The sequence below is a fragment of the Bufo gargarizans genome, chromosome 5 (genome assembly GCF_014858855.1).
Source record: "Bufo gargarizans isolate SCDJY-AF-19 chromosome 5, ASM1485885v1, whole genome shotgun sequence".
Taxonomy (NCBI): domain Eukaryota; kingdom Metazoa; phylum Chordata; class Amphibia; order Anura; family Bufonidae; genus Bufo; species Bufo gargarizans.
The window spans coordinates 57304709-57327315 of NC_058084.1; the positions used below are offsets into that span (position 1 = coordinate 57304709).

The 22607-nt window shown below is 43.5% G+C and overlaps 1 protein-coding gene across 1 annotated transcript in view; it reads left to right on the top strand.

Moving 5' to 3' along the window:
- Nucleotides 1-22568, top strand: part of ATAD2 (ATPase family AAA domain containing 2) — an 88879-nt gene extending 66311 nt beyond the window's left edge. The window contains exons 17-28 of the mRNA XM_044293249.1: nt 5670-5802; nt 7542-7728; nt 9156-9341; nt 9692-9827; nt 10138-10334; nt 11599-11758; nt 13940-14062; nt 14351-14494; nt 15618-15941; nt 19503-19636; nt 20465-20593; nt 21298-22568. Of these exons, the coding sequence (XP_044149184.1) occupies nt 5670-5802; nt 7542-7728; nt 9156-9341; nt 9692-9827; nt 10138-10334; nt 11599-11758; nt 13940-14062; nt 14351-14494; nt 15618-15941; nt 19503-19636; nt 20465-20593; nt 21298-21333 (1889 nt within the window). The 3' untranslated portion in view covers nt 21334-22568. The remainder of the gene's footprint in view (nt 1-5669; nt 5803-7541; nt 7729-9155; nt 9342-9691; nt 9828-10137; nt 10335-11598; nt 11759-13939; nt 14063-14350; nt 14495-15617; nt 15942-19502; nt 19637-20464; nt 20594-21297) is intronic.
- Nucleotides 22569-22607: the final 39 nt, after the last annotated feature.

Consider the following 22607-nt stretch of genomic DNA (forward strand, 5'->3'; position numbering starts at 1 on the left):
GTGCACCACGCAACCATAATACTCCCTTTTTAAGCGGAGTACCTTACCATCTCCAGAGGCTGTCGCTATTATACCTGTCTGGTCCTAGTGTGCACCATGCAGTTGTATTTCTCCCTTATCAGGTGGAGTACCTGTACCATCTCCAGAGGCTGTAGCCATCACACCTGTTTAGTTCTAGTGTGCATCATGCAGTCATATTACGCCTTATTAAGCAGAGTACCTATACCATGCTGTAGCCATGTCTCCACTCATCATTGTGTGCATCATGCAGTCAGATTACTCCTACTCTCGGGCTGAGTGTAGTATCTCCAAGTGCTGTGCCCTATTGGTACAATCTGTGGCCCATATGGCTCCAATGTGTGCTAGGCAATCCTGTGGTCCCTCTTCACGCAGAGTGATGGTACCATCCCTAGTCACTGTATGCATCACTCTGTTCTGGTTCTAGTATGCATCTGGCACCCCATTACCTTCGTCCTCGGCTGTGTACTTGTGCTATCTCAAGGCGCTGTATCCAAGAAACCATCCTGGTTGTAGCATGTAACTGGCAACCATATGTAGAGTTGCAATTGTTTAGATCCAGTATATGGCTGGCCTGTTCAGATCTGACACCTGGTGCAGTACCTCCTGAACCAGGCCCTCTCATTGCCCCCTGTACTAGGCATGATTTTTACTTTATTGTTTGACGCACTATTTAACAGTAGTTCTCAATCCTGATATGCCCCAGACAACCACACTCCCTTCTCCATGGGCGCAGGTTGTTGGCTATCATGCTAGGTTAGTTTTTTGTCAACCCTATAAAGTACTACTGTATTCCGCGTTACCTCATTTCATGGATGGAGTACCCGCGTTGTTGTTACTGCCTCTCTGCTTTTGTTTTCACAGGGTTACATGGCCCAGTCCTGGCAGAGTACCTGGATCACCACTGGATGTTCTATCCTGCAGGGATGCGCAGCATTGTGAACACCAGCCGCTACAGCAGTTTTCACGTAATCGCTGGACGTCCTCTCTGAGCGCCACACACCTACTTGGTGGGTGGAATTTTCCGCTGCTCGCTGTGGTATCGCACATGGTCCCATAGTTCTTCCATGGTCCGGTCGTTCTTGGTACTCCCTTATGTTCTCTGATTAGTTGTGCTACATGACAGAAGTGCCGTTCGCTTGGGCCTTGTTGTCTGCACCTGTCCGTTTCTACCCTCTTCTTTGGGGGTTTCATTGTGCTCTGCTGGTAGCTGATTTCTACATGTCAGTGTAGTCTCTCCCGGCTTCCCCTGGCGAATTCTGCATCCTTTTCTGACATATGGATGTTTGGCGATTTTTATTTTATTTTATTTTACAAAATCCAGGGTTCTGTATTTGCCCATTCTGGACCAGTGTTATACAGTATGCTAGTCACTACACTTGGGGTGGTTGGTTAACCATGTCTGATTCCCCCCCCTATGGTTGCTGCATTTCATTTTTCTTTTGATAATCTGGCTATTATTGTCCTCATGTGGCCCAGTTTTGTGGACCCTACTTGAGCCTCTGACTGGGTAATCCTGCTTGGAGTCCCTGCCCCAATGGTTCTTAGACCATCTAGCTACCCTAGCCTTCAATGGCTGGTTCCCTCTGGGGAAGCTACTCATGGCATCTCTGACCGCACATGATCTTTTTATGACAGCTGCTTCTTGGGGCCCGGTTTGGTTCTTTTCCCTCCTGGGTCCCCATAGGCTTGTTCCCCTCTTGAGAATCTAACCTCTCTTCCTGTCGCTTCAGATTCTGGTACCTCAGAGTTTGTTGCTCTGGTTGCAGTTTACATTTATATTGGCCACTTCTGGGATGGAGCTTCCCCTCGACTTGAGAACTTTTCCTCCTTGGGCTGTTTGTAGTTCTCGCTTCTACTCCAATATCTCTCAGACAAGTGTGTCTCCACTTGTATTACCAGGGCCTGTGACTGGTTCCCTTTTTTCCTGAGGCTTCATGTGGCCAGGGATTCTTTGGTCTTACATTTCTCAGTGATATTTTGTTCCAGTTTTTCTCGCCTTCTTGTGTGGGAAGCATGTCTTTATGTTCCCTTCTCCTGGCCATTACCGAGGACCCCCTTCTCCCCAGAGGTTGGCTGCTTTCTCTGGCAGGATCGGGTTTCCACTTTCTCCTAGGGTGTTTCTCTTAACCCACCTGCCTTGCAGTAAAAGGAGGCTTGCTCCCTTCCCATGGTGTTTGCTTTCTTTCTCTCAATTGCGCAGCCTCCAGTGCTTCCTTGTTTCCTCTCTACCTTGGCCTTCACATGGCGTTTGCCTTCACATGTTTTTACCTTGAGACAATTTGGAGTTTTTTCCTTGCCGCGTCCTCTTACTGGTCGGGTCCCTTTGGTTCCAGGCCTTATGGAATCTCTTTCCTTTTGCCGAGAGGTGGTCCACAGGGTCTTTAGTTTGTCTCCAGGAAGTTTTCTTCCTTGATTCAGGACTGCTCCTGTCCTTTCCCAGGCATGTTCTATCCTTCCTGGTTCCCTTCAAGTTTTCTGGTTGGGTCTGTCCCCTTCTAGATCCTCCTCCTGGAGCTTCCTTCTATATGCAGCGCGCTAGGCTATTACCAACAGACTCCTTCCGGTTGTGCTGCTTTCCTGTGTATTCTGGAGGAGCCCTGGTTCTTCCAGATCCTTCCTCTGGCTCTCTAGTGCTCATTTCAACTCTCGGTTCTTGCGCAGGACATCTAGCCTTGCTCCCGATCCTCTAGCTCCTTTATTCTTCCCATCTTGGGTGGAGCCTGGCGCTTCCCTTTGTTCCTTCTTGCATGTGGCCCTTTTTTCTCATGCACTTGTGCTTGGGATCCTGGCGGTCCCCCACAATTTTTTTTTCTTTGGACTCTTTTTGGGCATGGAGCCTTTCGGTTCACTTCATTAGTTTTTTTTATCTACCATTTCATGCTTTGGCCTCTCCTGGTCCTGTTGGGTCGCATGGTTCTCCTGTACCGTTGCACCCAACTTTTTGCATGAGCTTTCCTTCCCACCCTCAGGGACTGCTTTGGGAAGTCCCATGGTGCTGTATCCCCCAATCACATTTATGAGAAAATTTGGTTTTTTGTACTCCCCGTAAAATCACTTTCTCATTCAATTCATTGGGGGACACAAATCCCACCCTTTGTTTTTATTTCTGTCACCGGCTGCTGTTCTTCCTTTTCCGGTCCAGGACATGTTGGTTCTTTGCTTTTTGTTTCTCTCTCCTACTGCTATTGGTACAAATGGATTAGCCTAGTGTCTGTGGAGAGGGTATAGCCTACCTGGGCGGAGCCAACCTTTTTCATATCTAGTGTCGCCTCCTAGTGGTAGCTGGGCGTATACCCATGGTGCTGTGTCCCCCAATGAATTGAACGAGAAAGGGATTTTACGGTGAGTGCAAAAATCTTTTTAAGTTTTTAGTGTTGATAACAAATGATAAGGGTGTCAGTCGTTGGTGACGTGCATTTACACATCATGATAAACATATCGTCATAACGCTAAACGCATTGGCATTGCTGCTGGTGTGCATGTGCAATTAGAAACTGGGGAACAGCTGTTACAGTTACAATCCCACTCTCATGACAGATTTTACAGATTTTTAAAAACTCTAAACTCAACTGTTTAACCTTTTGTATTTGTTGATGCAACCAAATCACATCATTCAAAAGAAGAGACTGAGCAGAGATCTACCTTGGGGCTCGTGCACCCCCTGCTTCGGACTGCAGATAGCGATTTGCAATGCATGGGCACCGGCCATGTGCCCGCTTTTTGTGGATGCAGACCCATTCTCTTAAATGGGTCTGTGATCTGCAAGATTCTGTCCACACAGCAAAAAATAGAATGTTCTTTTTTGGGCCGCACATGTTCATGTGCTTGAGCCCTTAGGTCGAGTCACAGGTAAACTGTTAGGCCTAGTTAGGCCTCCATTCAATTTTTATTTTATTTTATTTTTTTCAATAAACTATCTTTATTAGCTATATACAAATATATAAATTAACATTAAAAAGTTCAGCTCATCCTGCAAAGAGCAAAACCTCATAATGTGTCAAACAAAAATATAAAGCGCACACCCTATGTAGCTGCACACTGGTCCATGCATAAAAAAAACATGCCTACACTGGCCAGTTTCAGACAAGCGAGTTGTCTGATGGAAACATGCTCTGTACTGAGGGCATTACTTCAGTATAATACATTACAGGTGATGTCTGGCAGGAGTGCACAGCATTGTAAGCGTACAAATGCCAGGAGGTCCCGTTTGAAGATTGTTTTCGGCAGACAACTCGCATGTCTGAAACTGGCCGCTGTAAACCTGGGTTAATCTGAATTGTGTTACTGCTATACTTGCTATACACGAAAATATGAAGCTCTTTGTGCATTTTATTATAATTCTTTTTAAGCAAGTTTTTGTTGGGCCCACCTACCAACGACAAGGTGGCTTCTGCAGACGGGAACCTACTATACGATCAGACTTGCCTCTCCTGGGCCTAGGCCTACATAATTCAGGGCAATGTAGCATCCAACTATCCTATACTCTAAGCCTTTGACAGATGGGCAGGATTGCATGGTCCAAATGGAGATGGCCAATCCCTAAAATGTACAATGCAAAAAAAGTTATACCAGGACCTCCAAACAATATGAAAGCACAGTCACGCGCTACTGTGATTGATTGACATACAAAAGCAAACACACTGCTCCATGCTCGGACACATGCAAACATGGGTCTGAATTGCATTGCTGCTATACATGAAAATTGTTAAGCTTTTTACATGTTTTTTCGAATCAAAACTGTCGGATCCATCTACCAATGACAAGGTGGCTTCTGCAGATGGGAAGTTGCCCTATCAAACAATAAAGGGGTTAAATAAGATATTTAAGTTTCGTAGGGTACAGTATGGCCAACAGGGCCAATGTTCTGCAGATTTGCCTAGGGTTTCACCTTATGCATGCCAAAGGGATAAATCTGTGGCAGAAACCAGCAGAATAACATAACATGCTGTGGATTTAAATTCTGTACAAAATGTCACTTATGCTGCAGTTATTTTCTGCATTGAGGATCACATTTATTAAGGCTACTTTCACACTCGTGTTTGGTGTGGATCTGTCATCGATCTGCACAGACTGATCCGTTCAGATAATACAACCGTCTGCATCCGTTTAGAACGGATGCGTTTGTATTATCTTTAACATATCCAAGACTGATCCGTCTTGAACACCACTGAAAGTCAATGGAGGACGGATCAGTTTTCTATTGTCAGTCCCCATTGACTTACATTGTGTCAGAACGGATCCATTTGGCTCAGTTTCGTCACACGGACACCAAAACACTGCAGGCAGCGTTTTGGTGTCCTCCTCCAAAGCGGGATGGAGACGGAGTGGAGGCAAACTGATGCATTCTGAGGGGATCCTTTTCCATTCAGAATGCATTAAGGGCAAAACTGATCCATTTTGGACCGCTTGTGAGAGCCCATGACGGATCTCAGAAACGGAAAGCCAAAACGCCAGTGTGAAAGTAGCCTAAGATCTCATCCACTTGGGTGCTATTGTAAAACATCACCTGCATACCTGCAGCGTTTCCATTCCATGTGGACATACTCACAGGTTCTTATTTTGCTTTTTACCTCCAGAAAATTCTGCTTTTTTGAACAGTGTTATATTTGATAACCCCATTTACATTACAATTATTTTGGCTTTTGTAGCATCTGAAAGTCACATGCTGGATGAAGAGTTATTGTACAGTGATGATGAACAGCCCTCAGTGTTTGAAAATGGGATTGCTCACATTCTCCCAAACAACCAAAAAGAAAATCGTCAGTTTCTTCAACTCCGCGTGTAAGTTGAGTATTTGCATTTTCCGTAACACAACTTTGAATTGAAGTTGCAGTAAAGGCTATGGATGTCATTTAAAGGCTTGTTTTGATATTGATGGCCTATCTTTAGTTATCAATATCAGATCTGTGGGGCTCTAACTCCTGGTACCCCTGGTAATCAGAAGTTTTTAAGTGACAGTGGTGCTCTGACTGCCACGGCCCCTTTCTAGGCCATTGATGTCACATGGTCTAGGCGCAGCTCAATCCCATTCAAGTGAATGGGGCTGAGCTGCAATACCCAGCAAAATCGCTATCCGATAGATGGCGCTGTGCTTGATGAGCTGGAGCAGTCACCGAAGCGCCATGGTCTCCTCAAACAGTTGATCAGCAGGGGTGCCAGGAGTTGGAACCTTGCCAATCTGATATTTATAATTTGTCGTGAGGATAGGCCATCAATATTAAATGCCTAGAAAACCGCTTTAAGGTGTGTGTGTGTGTGTGTGTGTGTTTGTTTTTTTTTTTGTTTTTTTTAATCAATGCAGTAATCCTTTCAGGCCCAGAGGTTTTTTGCATTTTTGTTTTGCGCTCCCTGCCTTCCCAGAGCCATAACTTTTATTATTTGTCTGTTCACATATCTATATGAGGGCTTGTTTTTTGCAGGACACAGTTGTACTTTCCAATGCCACCATTTAATCTCTAGTCAGTGGTCCCTTCCACAAGGTGCTGTGGGCATCCGTTGGCATGGCCTAGCTCCAGGCTTTTCTTGTTATCTCCTTCCTCTTTGGACTGCTCTTAAAAGTCCCATGGTCCTGTCTGCTTCCCCAATGACCCAAGCAAGAAAATAAAAGGATTGTGTGTCCTCACCTGTAAAAATCTTTCTTGCCCAATTCATTTAGGGACACTATACCCACCCACATTTCTTGCAATACTTGTTCCATGTTTGGTGTTTCTCCCTTCACGGTTCGCCGGAAAGGTCATCAGTTCCTTGGTTTCGACCCGTCTACAGTTTTTGTATTCAGCCTCTTTACTGCTCCTTCTGCTAGTGTACAAACTGGTGTGCTCTCTCCTGGCAGGAAGGGGGAATAGCTGGCAGGAGATGCTAACACTTTTTTGGCTCAGTGTCTTTTGGCTCAGTGTCTGCCTCCTAGTGGCAGCCGATATACCCCACTATGCTGCATCCCCCAATGAATTTTAAAAGAAAAAGATTGTACACACAGCTTTATTTTTATTTTTTATTTTTTTAACATCCAATAATTTAATGCAAGAAATAAATCCTAATTGCAGAAAGTACAGTGGATCTGGTTATACACCTTCTCTACTAATCTGATCTGCACTGTGCATGAACTATTGGTTGTAGAAAAAACACTAACTGGTATTGATCCATGAAGGATTCCTGGCTGGTTTTCAGCCAGAAGTGATGCAATGCATCCGCAAGTTGCTCAGCTACTGGTGTAGATTTATTCCAGTATAGGTAATGGTGTGTTTTTAAAACATGCGGACCAAAAAATGGTCCCTGGGCAAGAAATAAATGGAAAAATGTGTTGCCACAGCAACTATAGACACTAGGCTTGTGTTCCTATTTTGCAATCTTCAATTAAAAGCCAGCATTTCGGTTTTGGAAATAAGCACATTGACCTTTTCATGGTGGCATTTGTTAGATATTTCAGGTGTGGTTTCACTTACAGAAGTGATTAAAGTCAGTGTTACATTTTCAAGTTGTATGTCTTTCTTAGTAGTAATCCAGTTCTCGTTTTATTGTAGAAATGCAAATCAACAACCGACGTCTTACAGACCCAGGATGCTGATATCAGGAAAGTCAGGACTAGGTCAGGGGACGCACTTGGCTCCAGCGGTCATACATGCTTTGGAAAAGTTCACAGTTTACACGTTAGACTTGGCCGTTCTTTTTGGTGTTAGTGTTGTTTCTCCTGAAGAGAACTGTGCACAGGTAAGAACAAGTGTGTTCACCATGATGTTACTTGCCTAAACCTGGTCATCGCATTTGAAGTGACCAATGGATGGAGAGCAGAGTGCACTTTTGGCCTTTATGACATAGATAAGATTGTAATTTGGCAAAGGCAGTCACTCACTTAGGGCTACTTTAACATCTGCGTTGTGCTGTCCAGTTTTGAGATCCGGCATAGGATCTCAAAACCGCAGCACAACACTTCAGTTTTGTCCCAATTCATTGTCAATGGGGACAAAACTGAACAAACCAGAACAGAGCGCACCAGAATGCATTCCGTTGCGGTTTGTTGCATTCCCATGCTGGACACACATTCGTTGCAAGCAGCGTTTTTGTGTGTGCCATGGGAAACAGAAGAAGCCGGATCCAGCACCAAAAACCATGCAAGTCAAAGGTGGCGGACCGTTTTTTTCAGACATGAATAAAAAATGGATTTGGCGCCCATTGACTTACAATGGTTTTAGTGCCGGATCCGGTTTCTTCATTTTCGATATAATACAGTTGGATCCGTTCTGAGCGGATGCAGCTGGTTGTATTTTAACGGAAGCGTTTTGCTGTGGTTTTGAGAGCTCATGCTGGATCTCAAACTGTACAGGATTAACACCTATGTGAAAGTAGCCTTACAGTCATATAATAAATTACATGATATGGCAAATTATCAATAAAAAGATCCAAATAACAGGCCAAAAGATCGTTTTGTTGGTCACATTTAAGTGTTCAATTATCTGAGGAAATGGTTGAAATTGCTCATTGTGTTTAAAAAAAATAACAACCCGTTAATAGATTGTGGGCTGCTTTTGGGATAGGGCCTGAGTTAGTGGTAATAATTTGTTGTACAGCATTGCAGATTATATTGGTGCTGTGTAAGCAACTGGAAATAATGGCGGCTTCATCTCTGAGACTGAGATGTGTCCTCAGATCTCCAGGGTATGTGTGCTATGAAATAATGTAAAACACCCTGCTTCAATATTTGTAGCTGCTTTTGCTAAAAAAATAAAATAAGGCATACAAGTGTTATTCAGGTGACCATTCAGTAGCCACAGGGGAGATTTATCAGACTGGGATTTCACTGGCCATTCTTTGAAATCTGTGCAGCCAGAGGATGTGCCTAATGTATGGCCTCATCATAAATCGGTGAAAATGAAGATAAATGTGGCGGGTCTACTGGCCACACCCCCTTTTTGGGAGATCGGTATTTAAAAAGTCGCAAATGGTGTTCGACTTTTTTAAGCCAGAAAAGTCTAGCAGGGAGGTGATAAATATCCCCCATAATCTTATACCCATACAATCAGTATTTTAGGTCTATTTATTTGACTTCGCACACAATCATGCATCAGTTAACTAAATGTTAAATCTGAATTTGTTTTCTTTCTTTCTTTTTTCTTTTCTTTTTTATAAATACCATACAGCTTTTCCGTGAGGCAAAAAGAACCGCTCCAAGCATTCTTTATATTCCACACATTCATTTGTGGTGGGAGACTGTCGGCTACACTCTGAAGGCAACATTCATCACTTTACTTAAAAACATCCCATCATTTTCTCCGATTCTTCTGCTTGCGACCTGTGACGTCAGTTATGCTGATCTGCCCGCTGACGTAAGAAAAGACAGTTACTTGTTTTTCTCTTCCCTTGGGTTCAATTTACATGACAATATTTCTAAAGATTTAACTGTGCGCCTCTGGCAAGGGAGGGTCGAATGGATACTGTACAGTGTCCATAATGTTGATGTATCTTTTGGTGCATGTGTGCGAGATTAATGAAGTGGAAAACATACAGATGCATCTCTTGTGTATGTATGTATATTATATGTGGGGAAAGACTCAAATGTGGTATGAACCTAGCTTTACATGGAATAAACACTAGTCACTGAATATATCCACAGATTATACAGGTACATGTTACTTCTGATGGCCTTTGATTAGATCTCCGCTCTGTTTTTTCATAGCTGCAAGAACTTTTCCTGGATGATTATGGTGAAGTTTTTCATGTTCCCTTACCCAGCAAGGAAGAACGTAGAGCTTTCTTTGAGGATCTTATCTTGAATCAAGCAGCAAAGCCTCCAACTTCAAGGAAAAAGGCAGGTTAGTAAAATTTGTTACTGTTGATGTAGTTGTAGTAGTAGATTTTGGGGGTCATTTACTATCAGAAATATGTCTATATTAGGCATATTTCTGGCGCAAAGGTTATTTGCGAAGCAATCTGTGACTTTTTCCCCTCACGCCAGGTCTAAAAATAGAATGGGTGTGGTGGGGAAAGGGGATGGGCCAGCGCTGGGGGGTCATTAAGATCTGCCAGCGCAGGGTCTAAACCGCTAGTCATAATAAATTACCTCCATTTTGCTTAATCCTCCTCTGAATATGTGCAGCTATGAACATTCTCCTGGTAACTTAGTTTTACAGGCCCTTGAGGTTTTACCAGTTGCTCCTCCACCTGAACCCCGTCAGCTGACGGCCGAGGAGCTAAAGAGGTTGGAGGACGAAGAAGAAGCGACTTTTCGTGAGTTGCGACTCTTCCTTAGAGATGTGACGCATAGACTTGCCATTGATAAACGCTTCAGAGCTTTTTCGAAGCCTGTGGACCTGGAAGAGGTAAGTGCATTGAAAAATAATTGTGCGTGTACTGAAGCAGATTGACATACAAGTAGAATTCCAATTACGTTGACTGACTTTTCATATTTTTGTATTTAATGCTATACTCACAAGGATCATGTGTGGTGGCTTTCAACATGCTAATCTTTGTCTTGCAGAGAGATGAGCAAACTGCTTTTCTCAGCATAAACCATACACACCTTAATGTTTAGGGCGATATAGCCAGCTGAAGACTATATTATATTTAGGATGAGGAAAATGTTATCTTTAGTATCATTTACTAAATGACCATTTATACCATAAAGGACTAGTGACATTACTGTAGCTTTTTGGGGTTGTCCCACCATAAGAACTTATCCACAGTATAGGGGATAAATAATATGGTCTGTTCAGGGGCTGACTGACAACTCATGGGGCCCCCAGGCAATAGGAGATTATGGGGCCCCTGTGTCCCCACCCAGCCTCAATCCACAGCCCCACCCACATCGTGCCGCCCACATCACCTATACTTGGTACAGAATTTCTCTTCACTATGTTCAAAATAAAAGTTAATTAAAGTTAATGGGGCCGGCGGGCATTCAGTCTGCATCCAGCAGTGTTGGATGCAGTAAATTCCGGCAGGCTGTTCTCAGCTCTGTTCTAAAAAAAAAAAAAATCCTCTTAGTGCCCCCAGTAGAGCCAATGAGCTATAGTGCCCCTATAATTTGTGCCAGTATAAAATACTCCTATATAATGCCCCCAGAAGATGTCCCCATAGTGCCCTTCATAATGTGCCAGTATAAAATTCTCCTGTAGACTGCCCCCATAATGCTTCTCTCTCCCCTTCCCCATAGTGGCACCAAAATGGGTGCCAGTATTAAATGCCCCTATATAATGCCCCCATATTGCTCTTCTCCATAGCGCCCCCCCCCCCCCCCCCCCCCCCCCCCCCCATAATGTGCCAGTATATAGGGGCCCCCAATAGCTGTTCTCAGTACACAGGAAATGTTATCAGTGATTGATGACATTCTCTGTGTAAGTGTGTATACAGAAATGTCAGTCACTGGTAACTGCTCCCCTTTGTACTGAGAGCAGAAATGTAAATGTATAAATTACTAGTTTTAGTCTTTTCTCTCCAAAATATACATCCATCTGCTGAGCTCCTCCCGCTCTATAACCTGCTGTCGGCAGATTGCGCTGCATTTTGTGGTGACAGATTCTCTAAAAATATTGTTTGTTTACATTGTAAAGTCAACGTTCCAATATGTACTTTATTTTTTGTTAGGTTCCTGATTATGTTACAGTGATTGCACAACCAATGGACCTTTCAACTGTTATAAGCAAAATTGATCTGCATAAGTATCAAACAGTAAAGGAATATTTAAAGGATATTGATCTTATATGCAGCAACGCTCTTGAGTACAATCCAGACAAGAATCCAGGGGGTAAGTGATCTTTGTGGGAATAGGCAGAACTAAATGGCTCATTTACACAGCCGAGCTGTCTGGCAGATTATTGGGATTGAACGTTCATACTAGAACTTGTTCCCTCTAATCTGCCTGTGTAAAGGTGCCGCAGATCACCCCATGAACGAGCAAAATGCTTGTTCATTGGGTGAAATAGTCTTTAGTGTGGACACCTCAATCCATGTTTCTGGGAAGCAGAGCTCGTAAACAGCAATCTGCTGCCTAGAAGTGATGCCTGTGTATGAGGATGAGCGATGGCCCTAACCATCACTCGTCCTCATACAGTGGATGTGATTGCTACATGTAAATGCAGCTCTTTACCTCCACTGACGAGCAAGCGATTGTTGGAACACATCTCTAACTGCGCATGCACCTTTAGACACATACTCCCCCAGCTGCCATACACTCAATGGGGCAGATTTACTACAGTAAGCTAAATGTGCCACAATACTGACTGTATATTGGGAAGCTGGAAAAACTAGTAAGGGGGTGATATTTTATAAAAATGCATTGTGTGATGGTTTCATTTTTACAGGGTTCAGTTTGCGGTGAAAGTGACAATTCTGCAGATTAGTATAATTACAGTGGTACCAAATTATACAGTTTTTCTTATGTTTTAATACACCTAAAAATGTAAATGAATGACATCTAAGATGCCCTGGTCTCGGCTGAGGAGTAAAATATGTGATCGGAGTTGCATCTGATCATAGACCCTGCCGGTAGATAGCAGATACCTGCTGGCTATGGTGCTGGTTTATGAACCAGTAACATGTTTAAAGACCCGCCATCTGCTGTTCATATGCAAGGGACAGTTAAAGGGGTTGTCCCACTTTGCTTTTTCAATCTTACCAGCAGTAGATGTCCTGATAACTTCCTGGTTTGGCTCCTGTAGTTGAGTGAAGGCCGGCCACGCCTCCTCATGACTCACCCTGAGAGCTCAGTCCTTGCGTGCTCGTTCATGTGGATGAGTCATCCACATGGAGCCGACAATGTATGTGAGGTTCTCTCTCCCCCCCCCCCCCCAGTATAATAAACATTGAGTGCGCCCCCCCCCCCCCCCCCCCCCAGTATAATATACATTGAGTGCGGGGGCCCCCCCCCCCCCCCAGTATAATAAACATTGGTGGTGCAGTGGGAAGTGCCAATGAGGGTTAAAAAAATTAATAAAAAATTAACTCACCTCCACCAATTGATCGCGCAGCTGCCGGTCTCCTGTTCTTTCTTTAGGACCTGTCAAAGGACCTGTGGTGACATCACTGTGGTCATCACTTGGTACATCATATGATCCATCACCATGGTAATGGACCATGTGATTAGCTCAGTGACGTCACCACAGGTCCTGAAGCAAGAACAGGAGACCGGCAGCTGCGCGATCAATTGGTGGAGGTGAGTTAATTTTTTATTAATTTTTTTTAACCCTCATTGGCACTTCCCACTGCGCCACCAATGTTTATTATACTGGGGGGGGGGGGGGCCGCACTCAATGTATATTATACTGGGGGGGGGGCGCACTCAATGTTTATTATACTGGGGGGGGGGGGGGGGGGGGCACTGCGCCACCAATGTTAATACAAATGCAGGAGGTGGGTGCCGGAGTGAAATAGCCGGCACCCGAACTCTATGATAGGGGGCTGCGATCAGCGGCAGTTAACCCCTAAGGTGCCACTCCCTGTCATAGAGGTCGGGTGCCGGCTATTTGATTCCGGCACCCGCCTCCTGTATTTGCGCATGCGCGGACGTGCGCGTACTCGTAGGAATGGAGAGGCGGCCCGATAACTTGTTCAGCTGTTGTGCGCAGGCGCGGCACAGCGATGCGGCCGGACGAAAGAGGCCGTATCCATGGGATACCGAAATCAACAAAGGGATCGCATAACAGGATTTTTTGTAAGAAAGGTAGCTTTTTGATTGACATAGATAGGAAGATATGTTCTGTGGGGGTAAATAAATTAGATAAAACCTATTTAATGAAGTGGGACAACCCCTTTAAGACAGTTCATAACTTGCCTCATGTTTTTGACCAATCCTGTAGGTGAGTCAAAAAACACTGTGGTTAGAAAACGTCTTTGCAAAAAAAAAAAAAAGTGGTATGTGCAAGTGTTAAATATTGGAGTCAGCTTCTTAATTGACGTTTGGTATTTTTTGCTTCCCCTCTTCACTTAGATCGTTTAATCCGCCACAGAGCATGCACTCTGAGAGATGCCACATATGCAATAATAAAGCAGGAATTAGATGAAGAATTTGAAAAGCTTTGTGAAGAAATTCAGGAGTCTCGCAAAAAAAGAGGTACAGGAAATCTGTTTTGGGCAATATAAGCAGATGTGAAAAGACCAATATCCTCTGTCACTTTTCTTTTGGAAATTTACTGGCAAATCTTAGAAGATTAAAGTCTCTAAACCTCATAACCACTTATTGAAATACTATTGTAGTAGTAATGCAGATGTCCTAAGGATGCAAAACCACAAGACGTGCGGCTGCTTTATAATAAGCTACTTTTAAATGTACTTCAAACATACTGTATAATTCAACTTAGTTGTGTATTAATTATTTGTCACAATGCAAATCTTCATTTAGGTTTTTCGTCTTCAAAGTATGTTCCATCTTATTACCATGTACTGCCTAAAAGTGCTACAGTTCAGGATGGAAAGAAAATGGACATTGAAAACCTAGAAAAGTCATCAGGATCTGCTCTTCCGGTTGCAGCAAGTACTCCTTCAGGTGAACTGACATAGTCTTGGCTTGCAGTTGCAGTGTCATATTGTGACAGCTGACATTGTGAGACAAAATTCTGATTGCTTTGTTTTTGGCTGCTTTCACACACAAGTATTACACTGTTGTACAAACATGATTTCCCATGTTTTACATGTGGATTTTTATTCGTATTTGAATGCAGTGAATGAAATCCATGGTAAAAAGTCAGCGTTCTGCAGCAGATGAGGATATAAAAGCCCTACCTAGAATCCACTGTGGATTTGTTAGCCTGTGTGTGAATGCAGTTGGTTTTAAAAAAAAAAGTGCATGCATAAGTTTTCTGTTCTTCTTCTTGTTCTTCTTCTTGTTCTTCTTCTTGTTCTTCTTCTCCTTCTTCTTCTTCTTCTTCTTCTTGTTCTTCTTCTTCTTCTTCTTCTTCTTCTTCTTCTTCTTCTTCTTCTTCTTCTTCTTCTTCTTCTTCTTCTTCTCTTCTTCTTCTTCTTCTTCTTGTTCTTCTTCTTCTTCTTCTTCTTCTTCTTCTTCTTCTTCCTTCTTCTGTCTTCTTCTTCTTCTTCTTCTTCTTCGTCTTCTTCTTCTTCTTCTCCGTTCTCCTTCTCCTTCTCCTTCTCCTTCTCTTCCTTCTCCTTCTCCTTCATCCTTCTCCTTCTCCTTCTCCGTCTCCTTCTCGCTTCTCCTTCTCCTTCTCCTCTCCTTCCTTCTACCGTCTCCTTCTCCTTCCTCCTTCTACTCTTCCTTCCCTTGTAGTCCTTGTATTAAAACCAACTACCTGCATCCTTATAAGCCGCCCGGAAGCGCGAGCTTCTGGGGTTTTCACCATTTAGATCAAGTGATCTTTAATTACCACAATCGGCATTGCCAGTCGCGGTAATTAGCCGCGGGTCTCTGCTGTTTGAAACAGGGCAGACCCGCAAGCCATGACGCCCATTGCACGTATGCACGGGCGCAGTGTTTGCCTAGCGCTGTACATGTAGCGAAAGGGTTAATCTTGTAAATCCTGTTTATATGGCATTATCAGCCACTGTAAATTGACCCCCTTCTGTTACTGTTGTCTGAACCTGCAGTTGTAAATATTCACCAGTAGCCATAATGCACTATTTTTAGTAATCCATTTAATTTTTTCCTTTCAAAGCAAAGAAACGATATAAGCGGAAAAGCCGTTGGAGTTCAGGTTTTTTAGGTAAAAAGAAGAGGGTTTTACGGACTGGCAAGAATGATGAAGAAAATGAAAGTGACGCTGACCCTGAACCCCAAGAGTCCAGTATAGATCAGACTGAGCTAGAACTTGTAGATGAGTCATCGATGGAGGCAGAGAATGGTCATTTAGACTGTGAAGTAGTGCCGAAGGAAAACACGAAATCCACTCACACCAAGGATACCTCTACGTCTGTAGTGCTTGCGGAACCTCTGGATAATCCTGCACCAATAGAAAATGGTGACCATTTGGAGACTAATGGTACAGCTCCATTTTCTTTCTTTTCTTTTTAATATCTTTTTATTGATTTCAGAGATAAACATGTAGGGGGTGACAAACAGTCTGTAAATCAAGCTATCAATAGTCACGATCCATATTACATTTGAATAGTAACAGAGATATTGTGGTGAACATACAAAGAATAATAAACCCTAGTTATCAAGGATAGATACATGGGACTTTTACGCCCGTAGTGAGTAGTTAAGCAAGGGTGTTTAATCTGTTGACTTGTATTTGAAGGCAATGGAATTAATAGCCGAAAGGAGGCAATAACATCGATAGCAAGTTGATATCAATCTTTCTTCATTTTTGCTGCATCAGCCAAAAATAGGCATAAAAAATTAGCGGCGAATTATTAGCTACGTAATACCAGTGTTTCTGCTGAACACAGTGAACTATTCCTAACTATACTGATTTCTCTGGTAATCCTAACCATAAGGCCTCTTGCAGACGGGTGTGGGTGATCACGACTCGCATGAAATTCAGTGCGGATTAATTTGGGTTTCTGCACACATCGGCACCAAAATCCGCCATTTCTAATTGCGGATTAGATGCAGTTTTGCCACAGATCTCACCCTTTATTGGAAAACTGTAAAATTCACAGCTAAAACCGCAAAGATAATTGACATGCTGCAGATTTGGAAATACACATGGCAGGCCAGTTTCCACATGGAAACAATCTGCAAAGTGTACATAGAGATTTGTGTAATCTCATACGCATGGCAGGTATTGTGAAAAAACACGTATTCGGCAACGTGTGCAGGTGGCCTAACAGTGGGGACACTGTACAAACATTGGCATATTGGGGGCTGTGCAGCAACTCAAGATGCTCCACCTCCTTGGAACTTGCAGGAGCAGAATCTGTCAGAATAAATGTTCATAGTCACACAACGCCTAAGGTATGTTTGTTGTGCTCTCCCCACCAAGGTTCAGTCACAATAGCGTCCACTGCTGTGATATAAAAAGATGATTTTAACAAATCACAGCTAAGGACTTGTGAATTAGGGATCCCTGTTGCACATGTCGATAATAAGGTACTCTTAGGGCTCCTTCACACTTGCGGCAGGACGGATCCAGCAGGGAGCTCAGCCCCCGTCCCCATTATAGTTAATGGGGACGGAGCGGCGAAACAGCGGAAGGACGGATCCGACAGGGAGACCAGCCTGCCGGATCCGTCCTGCCGCAAGTGTGAAGGAGCCCTTAGAAACCTACCGAACCATATTGCAACTCCTGATTTTATTCCCACTGAACAATGCATACTGCCTAGTATGGTTGATCTATAGCAGTACCTGGATAGTGAAAATGTTGCACCGTTCTGAATATTACAGCTTCAGTGCTCCGAGGGGGTGGACCTCTGTAGGGATCGACCGATTATCGGTTTTACCGATATTATCGGCAGATATTGAGGATTTTGACTGTTATCGGTGTCGCCATTTATTTTGCCGATATTCCGATAACTTATGGGGAACACAGATCGCGCTGCTCTCAGCGCTCTCCGTGTTCCCTCAGCAGCAGCACAGGGGAGAAGGAAGCAGTGTCTCCTCCCCCTGTGCTGCTGCTGCAGCCAATAGGAGGACAGGGGACAAGAGAAGGGGCGGGGCTGTGGCCTCTGCGCCACCAATGAAGAGGAATCTCTCATTCATTCAAATTGAACAGGAGACAGGAGCTGCAGGATCACATAGCCGGCTCCCGACCTCTAAGAGCTGTAGCTGCGATCTGCGGTAGTTAACCCCTCAGGTGCCGCGGATCGCAGCTACCGCTCATACAGGTCGGGAGCCGGCTATGTCATTCTGCAGCCAGCTTCCGCCTCCTGTATATGAATAAATGAGAGATTTAACATCATTGGTGGCGCAGTGTGCGACCAAGCCCCCCAGTATTAATCTTCGGTGGCGCAGTGCGCACCCCCCCAAGCCCCTCAGTATTAATCATTGATGGCGCAGTGCGCCCCCACCCACAGTATTAATCATTGGTGGCAGTTGCCACAGGATCCCCTCTCCCCTCCTCCTCTGATCGGAGCCCCAGCAGTGTAATCCTGGGGCTCCGATCGGTTACCATGGCAGCCAGGACGGTATTGAAGCCCTGGCTGCCATGGTAAGCTCCATGCTGCTGTGTGCACAAAGCACACAGCAGCAGGGACAGTGTGAGGTCCTATTCACCCTAATGGAGCTCCATCAGGGTGAATAGGACAAGGGTTCTCGTCCCTAAGGGGGCTAAAAGTTAGGGAAAAAAAACAAACAAAACAAAAAGTTTAAAAAATAAAGATAAAACACCAAAATATTAAGTATAAATGAAAAACTGATTTAAAAAGCAGATTTGTGTAGGAATTTTTTTATTTTATTTTTTCAAAAATGAAAATTCCCAGAATATCGGTATAAATTATCGGCTATCGGCCTGAAAGTTCACAAATTGGTATCGGTATCAGCCCTAAAAAATCAATATCGGTCGATCCCTAGACCTCTGCCCCTCTTTCCTGCGTTTACCACACACCCCTACCTTTGACTGACACCGCAAGTAACATTCTAAAATTGGTGCCTGTGCAGTACTTCTCCTGGTCTCACCGCTGCAGAGATGATCACTGCACAATCACGGATTGTAGAATCTACAGCTCATGTGTGGGATTACAGGGCAAAGGACCGTGACTATGCCTGGCCTTGTCAAAAAGAGGAGGGGTATGACCAACACTAGATAGCCAAGAGGTGAGGTTCTGCCCTTTTGGTAAACTGAAGCCCTTATTTCCATTTGGAATGGCACAACAGATTGGCGGAATCACCCCAACCTGGTTGGGCAATATTCCTGGATTAATAGGGTTCTCTTAACATGTTGGAGTAAGTCATTTAGCCGCTTCATGACCAGATATATATATATATTTTTATTTTTTCATACATGCTGCTTTGAAGCTTTTCCGTCCAATTAAAATAATTTTTGCATCTTCTTTTTTTTTTCTTTTTCATAGTTTTTTTTTTACATCCCAACCCCTGCAGTGCCTTCAGTATATGTAATGGCCCCCATAGTACCCCTCAGTATAAATAGTGCCTCCCATTCTGGTGACGTAAAAAAAAAAAAAAAAATTATACCTCACCATTTGCAAACGTGGGAACACTTGCTCAGCACTGGAGGAAGCAGGACCTGACACTCCCAGCATGATCATGTGACATCACCCTGGGAGCATCACATGATGCCAGGTCCTGATGCCTCCAGTGTATAGCAAATGTTCCCACGTGTGCAAGTGGTGAGGTACGTGTTTTTTTTTTTTTTGTTTTGTTTTTTAACTCCTGAAAGGTCCTTTCCATAGAGTTCCCATTTGTAATGGCTGTTAGGCGGGTGCAGGCCTGTCTAAACTGACCTATTGATTTCAATGGGGTCAGTCAGGCTATGAAAATGGTCAAAAATATGATGTTTTGTGTGAATGCTCCCGTAGTCCTTGATTTGTATCTCTGCACAATGTCGTGGAATGTGAACTTGTCTATAAGCGTATGATATTAGAGACATTTAGAGGGGGAAAACCATTTTATTAATTTTTTTTTTGTATTTTTATATCTATAGATGTGTGTGTTTTGAGGATGACCCGTGGCAGGCAAATGCAGGTGGAGCAGCAGCACCTTATTAGCGTGGATAAAGTCATGGACATCCTGTCTGAACCAGCACACACCTTTCAAGTCAATCATGAGCACCTTAAGGCAAGTTTCTGATCTTTCCATTTTTTGATAGAGAAAAGGGCCGTTGTATATATGAGTGGAGTAATGTAAAAAATAAAAAATCAGGGCTCCTTTTTAAGAGTTTCTCATTTTTATTCATGTTTCAGCCCCTTTGTTTCCCTTCTGCTCCCATCCAAGTGCTCTGCAGACATCTTGGGCTACTTTCATACTTGCGGCAGAGTGATCCGGCAAGCGGTTCCATCACCGGAACTGCCTGCTGGATCAGGCAATCTGAATGCAAACGGAGACCATTTGTAGACTGATGCGGATCTGTCTTACAAATGAATTGCAAGAACGGATCCGTCTCTCCGGATGTCATGCGCAGACCAGGACGGATCCGGCATTGCAGTATTTTTAATGCCGGATCTGGCACTTATACATTTTAATGTAAATTAACTGATCCGGAATTTTGGACTGCGGAAATACCGCAGAATGCTGCGATATTTCCTCCGTCCAAAACGCTGTTCAGTGACTGAACTGAAGACATCCTGATGCATCCTGAACGGATTGCTCTCCATTGAGAATGCATGGGGATAAAACTGATCAGTTCTTTTCCAGTATTGAGCCCCTAGGATGGAACTCCTATGCCGGAAAAGAAAAACGCTAGTGTCAAAGTACCCTTACTCTGCCCCATCCAGTAAAATGGTACCTGCACAAAGCCTGGATGAGAGTGGCACTCTATCACACAGCGATGGACTTGTGGGGGAAATCCTCTTTTAAAAAACAAACAAGTGTTGGGGTGTACATTATCCCCGTGCAGTGGTTATTCATATAGAAGTTTAATTTATATATATATTTTTTTTCTTCCAGAGTCTCTTAAACAGAGTTGTAGATAAAAGCAGCGGGTATAATGTATTACAACTGGAAAAGTTATATGCACTGCTGAGCCAGTGCATATACAGACACCGTAAAGACTATGACAAAACACAGTTAATACAGGTAAGGAGGAAGTGTGCAGCTACACAAACTATAGGTTTAATGGAGTTAACTCCTACTATGAGGACTCCTACTATGGCTCTGATGCGTGATCCTGGTCAGACCCGATATTCTGGACTAGGCAATTATTTGTGCAGACAGCGGTATTCTATACCAGCCAAGCAACGTGATGCAGTGCCTTCCTAACATAAGCTAATGTGGTCTTCTCTCCGCATGGAAGTTAGGCTGGGTTGGGGGATATTATTATTATTAATGTATGCACTACCTGTTTTGGTACTCTGGGAAAATTGATATAGAAATAATGACAAGCTATGCAATATTTGTATTAATGTAATACTTTATTATGCTTTGTCTCTGATTTATGGACCAATGTACAATAAATACTTTTTCTTTCAATAAAAAATAGGAGCTGACTAAAGATCTAGATTATCTTGAAATGGGGGTGTTGCGTTAACCCCTTTAAGAAGCTCTCTCCCAATTAACTAGTTACATGGTGCAAATAACAGATATTTGTCATGTGCAGAACCTTATATCAGTAAACCAAAGCTGCCAATATCAACAGAATAATTATTAAAATCAGCATGTAGACTGGAGCTATAGTACTGTCAGTCTTGTGTGCTACGGCTGAAGCACAAGCTTGTTTAGAATCTTCCAGCGGACTTCATATCATTTCATTAAATTTTCTTCCTTTTTTTTTTTTCCTTTAGGAAATGGAGCTTGAGGTTACGTGTTTCAGGGTCTGACATCTCTCGCTGAACTTGTAAATTACCTCACGATATCACTTGTCTAATATATGAAGTGTTTACTGTACATAGTCTGAACGTTCAAAAATGCCAAATGAGTGTCTGTTTTAAAGGGTAATGATGTTTCATTGATAAAGCGTGTATATATTCAGCAGTTTATTTTCTTTTGTACCTGTTTGGGGTTGCAGAATTTAGTTTATGGGTTTGCTTCATTAACCATGTGTATTACTCTGTATTGAATCGCCACGTTCCACCAGCAGCAAATATGTCATTGAGGTGTTATGTAGTCTTCCAGCTCCATGAGTGAATATTGGTGCCATGAACCCCACTGCCTCACTGGTTCATGGCAGCTGCAGCCTCCATAGGAATCAGTGGAGAGGTATCTGCCCATACCATCCAATTTAGTCGGCATTATGGAAAAAGCCAGCATGCATTCAGCCACTTTGAAGGGAAGGTGACCATGGGACCCTTCTTTTCCAAGTCTGAGGGATGTACATACCCCTTTTTAGATATACCTCCAGTTAGGACATCAGCAGTGTCTATCCTAGCTGTGTTACACACAGGCCAAGGAGAGCCTCCCTCTGTCATAAGGATGCCTCCAGTGTCTTAAGACCTACTCTCCTGACTAATCTGGCAGGAAAGAACAAGATATCCTTTAGAGATTTGATTTGAGGGGGGGGGGGGGTTTGAAATAATGAAAATTAAACAACCATCTCCAGTTTGTCAAAATAGTCTCCTACTATGTACGGTATTTGGTCTAGACTGGATAGAGCCAGGGGCGGATTGGTCATAGACCTTTATAGGGACATTTCCTGGACGGCCGATGCCCAGGTGGCTGCCTGAGTCCTCCTCACAGCCGGTCAGAGGAAGTTTTTGTGGATGTATTTTTTGTGCTGGTCAAAAACACACACCAGATGCTGATTTTCCATTATATCTTTTGCTTCACAATCCACTAACTATGTAAGCAGCCGCTTCCAGCTGGGGAGAGACCGACTGGGATTGTTCGTCAGTGAACTTATGACACTATATATAAGCTGTGAATAGGGCCTGGTCCTATTTACCTCTTACCAATAATTAGAAAACCTCCCAAATCACATTACTGTTTTCTGCTGCACTCGCTGTAATTGGCTGTTACCTGTAAACTGTCTTTATCTGCATTAAAGCCCCTGTCTGTCCCCTCTCGTCACAGAGCTGGTTTTATCACATTATAATAAATACGGCACTAAAAATGTAAATGTGTGTGGTGATTATTTTCCTTTTGGTAAGAGTTGCTG